Source organism: Protobothrops mucrosquamatus, unplaced genomic scaffold (genome assembly GCF_001527695.2).
Source record: "Protobothrops mucrosquamatus isolate PMUCROS unplaced genomic scaffold, P.Mucros_1.0 scaffold550, whole genome shotgun sequence".
In the NCBI taxonomy this organism is placed as follows: Eukaryota; Metazoa; Chordata; class Lepidosauria; order Squamata; family Viperidae; genus Protobothrops; species Protobothrops mucrosquamatus.
Genome location: NW_015386854.1, coordinates 81,887 through 88,602, shown reverse-complemented (window position 1 = coordinate 88,602; position 6,716 = coordinate 81,887). Strand labels below are relative to the sequence as shown.

The following is a 6,716-nucleotide window of genomic DNA, read 5'->3' as shown; positions in this document are numbered from 1 at the left end:
AATATTATTCAGTTGCTTTTACTGAGAAAATGCAAAGGAATTTTGTTTCCCCCTGTAAGTTTAGCTTTTTGCCAGTTGCCACACTGGTCCTGGGGGGAAGATCTTTTTTCATGTTTGAAGTTGCCACTGAAAACTTCAGTTTGAGGATCACTATCTGATAAGCTATTTTTATTTCCTGTAATAGCCTTAGAAAGCAACACTCATTACAACTGTGTGAATTTAAAAGAGAAATTTCCTTGAGAGAGCCACTTGGCAAGGGTTCCAGGAATCAATGACTATGCTTCCTAAGCACATCTTGTGTACAACCATTAGCTGCTTTTAATAAAAAATCAAAATGCACATATACAATATATCATGCATCCTGCTTGCATTATTCCCTTTCTGGAGAAAACTAATATTATATGCAGCAGAGTGAAAGAGAAAGAAAAATTAAATAAAAACAAAAAGTTAAAATAAAACTGAGTAAAAAGAAGAGGAAAGCAAACCATGTCATCATTAACAATTATTGTTTTTAATAATTAATGTTTTCTATATTTATTTATTTTTTTTTAAAAAAAGTGTTGTACAATGCCTAGAATCAAACAAATAACCCAATTTTCACTAACCACCACTCATTAACTTGCTATATACTCCATATATCTTGTCCTTGAAAATTATATTTTCTTTCACTTTGCTATCTCTGTTTTATCCATTGCCTTATGGTCTTTCACTTCAGAGAAACCTCTTTCTTTCTACAGATCTCGATCTAACCCATAAACTTCTCAACTTAATTATTTAGTGTATTGTAATAGCAATACAGTACTATTAAATGTATTATCTGAATTTATCTTCCTTTTTACATCATGATTTGATTAATCTCAAATTTGAGTCACATGATCTCAAGGTGTTGCTGAAATATAACTAAGGTTTAGGCCTGCCAGCTTGAAGGGAGTTTCCTATCCTTGAAATAAAGGAAGATAGTATAAAGAGCTTGGAAAAAATATTATCTCTGTACATATACATTTATGTTTTATAAGAAATAAATATTATAGGAGAAAAAAAGAGACATGAAGATAAATTCTCAATTGATTTTTGATCATTTTATAAAGCAGATGTCTTGTGTGTTTTTGCTTTTTATGAATATCCCAGAAGACTAGATATACTTAATATTAGCAAGATTATACTGAAGTTATTGTTTGAATACTTAAATTTGTTATATTATGACTTGACTCCTGCAACATGCAAAAATTGAAAACTGTTCAGAAACCCAAGATGTTTGCAAAAAGATTTACAATGTTGGCATGACATGTTGAAAGATTTGCTTTAATGCTTAACCACTGAGATATTGATATTAAATTTACTAATACGAGGTATATTTGACATAGTTGCTTATGTATGAACTTTAGATATGCTCCTGAGTGAAGACTCTGGTGTATGTGTGTGCATGTGAGTGTGTGTGTATGTGTGCATATATATATATATACACAAACACATTTATGATATACAATTAGAGAACACAAACAATGAAAAAAGGTTTATTTAAGAGAAAGTGTTGACTTTTTGTCAAAATATAGGTCAACTGAGCAACCTAACTCGCCCTATAAGTGCTTTTAGTCCTTCTATAAAATCTTTGTTTCTCAATGAATATATGATTGGATTAACAACTGGAGTTATCACTGTATAAAGAAGAGAAATTAGCTTGTCCTGATCAAGAGTGTAGACTGAGGAGGGCCTGATATATGTATAGATGACTGATGAAAAGAAAATACTGACTACAGTGAAGTGTGAAGAACATGTGGAGAAGGCTTTCTTCTTCCCTTCAGTGGAACGCAATAAGCAAATTGTTTTTAATATAAAAAAATAGGATGTGAAAGTTAGTCCACAACTGCAAATCCCAAATATCACATCTGAAATAAATTCCATAGTTTCATTTGGATTTTTATCTGAACATGAGAGTTGCAATAAAGGGGGTATATCACAGAAGAAGTGATTGATAATATTGGAGTTACAAAAAGAGAGCTTTAACATAAGTCCAGCATGGATTCCAGAATTGATCATTCCAAAAATCCATACAATACTGGCTATGCCCAAACACACTTCCTTCCTCATAATAATAGTATACTGCAAAGGGTGACAGATAGCAGCATAGCGATCAAAAGCCATAAAGGAGAGAAGTAAAAGTTCTGTTCCCAAAGCCCAGATAAACAGATAGACTTGTGCAATGCATCCATAAAATGAAATGGTCTTTCTTCCAGTCAAAAGACTGTGCAGTAATTTAGGGATGGTAACTGAAATGGATAATACATTCACTAAAGACAAATTGACAATGAGGAAATACATAGGGGTGTGGAGTTTTCTGTAACAGTATATGGTAAGAATGAGGAAGAAGTTGGCAGTTAGAGCCATAGCATAGATGAAAATGAACACCCAGAAGAGAAGGGTCTGCATTTCAGTCGTTGTAGATAGCCCAACAAGGATAAACTCCAAAATGGCAGTCTTGTTCTTTATGTCAATGTTGTTGATGCTAGTATGCTAGAGAGATACATGGTTTTGTATTAAAATATATATAAGTATTAAATTAAATATCAATTTTAGTATGCATTTTATACTTTTACTTATTCATTCATATGTTTATAGGAAAAAAAATCTCCAACTGTTACAAATAATAAAGGAGATGATGGAATGTTATAACACAGAATAAAATAAAATTATTACCGCCATCCCCGTTGTTTTTAAATGTTCCTCAATAGAGAGCTTATTCTCTTGCTTGTGACTGAGACACATACTTGGCTGCTTGATATTTCTTGGGCTGGTATCTGGTTTTTTCTCCCAACAATTTAATGAGCTATGATCTCAATGAATGTACATCATCACTGTAAAATCTTCATTAATTAAAATAATAAAACCACTAGGAGGGAGACCTCAGAGGCATTACCTAGGTGATATCTATTAATCATCACCAGGAAAAAAAACAAAATATTCACATTAAGAATTGAGAACCTAATGCTGACTTTGCACTTTTATTTTATTCATGTTAACATGTAAATCATGTTACATTTATTACAGGGCTGACGCTACAAATTTTGTGGGAAAACATGATTCCAATTTTTGGCATTTTTTCCTCAGAATAATCCTGGAGTGTGAAATGTGGTTCCATATCATTTGTACACCTCATGTTATCTGATTTTCACAAATTACATTTGAATCCAAATTCATTTCATCAGATTAGATAGGTTTTGGTCTGTAAGGCTTCCCATAGTTCCACTCATATAATCTCCCATTTATTTACTTTATTTTATTCATTTCATTTCACTTCATTTCAGTTCAGTTTCCCCTTCACTTCATTTTATTTTATATTTTATTTTATTATTATTTTTTGTAAAATTTATTGGCTGTTCTTCTTATCTCAGGCTACATCTGGGCAGCTTACAACTCAACTCTATTTGCCAGCTTCCTAAAATGCGCCATAGTTTTTGATTGGATGAAATAAACATTTTATTTTATATATTCATTCATTATGGCTATGAAAATTATGTGGAGCTAAATGGGGACTTTAGAATTTAAAATACCTTGTTATTTTATGCCCAGTGTTCTGAGATTCTTTATGCAGAAATAAAATTACTTCTTCAAACAATATTTCTTTACTTATTTAGAACCCATCTTTCTGTTTAAAATGCACATTTAAGCTGAGTTACAGAATAAATCAAAACTAAAACATAAAACATGGAAAGAGAAAGGATAAATATAGTTAAAATAGAAATAGGAGCACATTTTGCATTGAAGATCTGGCTACAAAGATGAGTCTTAAATCTTCTTTTAAAGGTAGAGATTGAAAGCCAAACATAATTTATGAAGATTACAGTACATGAAAAAGCCTATATTAAACGCAGTAGTAGACACTATCCAATGTGTCCAGTGAAGAGGATATAGAAAGTTTGTTAATATTTTTGATAAGATGTCTTAATAAATGGAAATGTGAAAAATCAATTTCAGAATTAAATAGAGATAAATTTGGAAACATTTTTATCATTTAACATCAATAAAAGTGGTCCTAGGGCCTTTTTTTTCTAATATAAACTCATGTAGAATTATTCCATTATTCATTTATGATGCAAGTGCAGGATTATACTGCTGTTCTTGTCTGAAAATTCATGGTTATCTTAAATTATGACTCTTCTACAGCAATATAAGAAATATGTTCAAAACCGCTAGGTCTGTTTGCAAAGTGGTAGATCAGCTGATATTAGTACATAGTCTGAAAAATTCCTTCTCTTCCTTTGTAAAACTGAATTAATGGTCAACATTTGGCAAGCTGATGTTAACCTCTTTAAGGGTACCTTATGATATTATGAATTTCTATAGAATATTATTCTGGTTTCAGAAACCCTTTAGGCATCAAGTTAGTACAAGCTATGGCATGTATTTCCTTAGGAACTCTTCTGGCCCCCAGTTTCTTGTCTGCTGAAATCCACATAAAGCAGATCTTTTTAGTAGGCATTAAAGGAAAACAGTTTGCCTATTTATGATTCTTTCCCTCCCTTGTTTTTATATTAACTCTTTTTCTTTTACTTTGAAAATCAGCTGAGGTATGCTTTTTAAATACAATGACAGGATGTGAATTGACTCAATAAATAAATTCCATTCAAAGAAATAGCTTTATTTGTATACATGCTGGAAAAATCTCTGATCATCTGATAATGTATAATGAATGCCACATAAATAAAATATCGTATGTCAAAGAATGAAGGGACAATTAGGTTTTTTTTTGCACACAATAAATACTTGAGTCTAATGCATATAATGATACATACTGTAATATAAAACATGAGCATATCATGCAGCATCCTGATGCTGCTACCATGACTCAAAAGACATAATCTGATTAGCATTTTCATAATCAATAAAACTCTCAGTAGAAGAATAAATAATAAAACACTAGGCAGAGAGTTTGGCCCCAGTGGTTTGGCCCCAGTGTGAGTCAGGCTTCTGTCCTGAGTGATGTCATTTGTCATTGGGAGCAGGCTTATCAAGAGTGCAATTCATCTAGATTATTAGCAAGTGAGGAAAGATATGGATTGTTTCTCTGCTCATATATATAAATATATTCACATCCTTCTCTATCTGTTCCTATTTATCTAATCTCCTACTTCATTTAATATTTTTATTCTCTAACTCTTTAGGTAGTAAACTATATACGAAAACAAATATGTATGTATGTATGTATGTATGTATGTATGTATGTATGTATGTACATAGGTCTTTAGTTATTTGGGTTTTCTCCAGCGTAAAATTGGAAGTGTTTTATATATATATAAAATTTTATATATATATAAAATTAATTTCTTGGAAACATTCTACCTCTTCCAATAAAGTCTTTGAGAGCTTCTTTTACTTCTTTATTTCTTAGTGAATATATGACTGGATTAAGAACTGGGGTTACTACTGAATAAAGGAGAGAAATATATTTGTCTTTGTTTAAAGAATAGACTGAAGTGGGCCTGATATATGTGTAGATGACTGCTGAAAAGTAAAAAATAACTACAATAAGATGAGAAGAACAGGTGGAGAACGCTTTCTTCTTCCCTTCAGTGGAACGAATTCTGAAGATGGCCCTTATAATAAATCCGTATGATGTCAGGATTAGTCCACAACTGAAAACAGCAAAAATTACATCTGCCACAAAAGCCATTGTTTCATTCAAGCTGGTGTCTGAGCATGATAACTTCAAAAGTGGAGGCAGATCACAGAAGAAATGATTGATAATATTGGATCCACAGAAGGATAGCTGTAAGACAAGTCCTGAGTGAACTGCAGAATTTGTCAATCCTGAAACCCATGCTCCAACAGCTATTGCAGCACACAGTTCCTTCCTCATGATCAGAGTATATTGCAATGGGTAACAGATAGCAACAAAACGATCAAAAGCCATACTAGTGAGCAGCAGAATTTCTGTCACCAGGAACAATATGAAAAAATAGACCTGAGTGATGCAGCCATAAAATGTGATGGTGTTTCTGTATGAAAAAAGAGTGTGCAGCAATTTGGGAATTGTGGTTGTGATGGAGAGCACATTTACTAAGGACAGATTGGCAAGGAGAAAATACATTGAAGTGTAAAGTTTCTTAGAAGTGCATATGATAAATATAAGAAGGAAGTTACCCACCAGAGCTATAACATAACTAAATATGAATGACCAGAATAGAATTCTCTGTATTTCAGGAGAACGTGTTAAGCCTAATAACTCAAATTCCCTGATAGTTGAATGGTTCTTTCTTTCAAAGCCTTTGAGTTTGACCACCTACACAAACAAATTATATTTGTGAATTAATTATCATGGTACCCCTCCAAGCTCTCCCCATACACCCCTCTACAATAAATAAAGAAAAATAAGATACAAATGAACATTTATTAGACATTAGAATACTATGAAACATTATAAAATATTCTCATAACTGTATACATGAAGGAAACATAGTTCCCACTTTCCACCACATTTTCATTATCTAGAAGAAGGAGAAGGAGAAGAAGAAGAAGGAGAATATTTGGGCCGACAGGGTGCACCAAACTCAAGATAATTCTTCTCCCCTGTCTCATAGCTGACAAAGTGAGAAAGAACCTGTGGCCTAGAGGTTAATACATCTGCCTAACATGCAGACAGCCCAGGTTCGAATCTCAGAAGGGTATGTCTGGTTGAAAAGAACTAAAAAGTTCGAAATGGCTATTCCAGTTCTCCCTTA

General features: G+C 32.4%; 2 protein-coding genes across 2 annotated transcripts in view; both read right to left on the bottom strand.

The window, feature by feature from the left end:
* Positions 1 to 1,554: 1,554 nt before the first annotated feature.
* LOC114922635 (olfactory receptor 13G1-like) lies at positions 1,555 to 2,700 on the bottom strand. Its single transcript, XM_029284350.1, has 2 exons — positions 2,695 to 2,700; positions 1,555 to 2,511 (listed from the first exon to the last, which is right to left on the bottom strand). The coding sequence occupies exons 1-2, from the start codon at positions 2,698 to 2,700 to the stop codon at positions 1,555 to 1,557; spliced, it is 963 nt and encodes a 320-aa protein (XP_029140183.1).
* A 2,614-nt stretch (positions 2,701 to 5,314) lies between these two features.
* LOC107288427 (olfactory receptor 13G1-like) overlaps positions 5,315 to 6,716 on the bottom strand; it is a 6,319-nt gene continuing 4,917 nt past the window's right edge. Inside the window, exon 4 of the mRNA XM_029284349.1 lies at positions 5,315 to 6,277. Coding sequence (XP_029140182.1) covers positions 5,315 to 6,277 — 963 coding nt within the window. The remainder of the gene's footprint in view (positions 6,278 to 6,716) is intronic.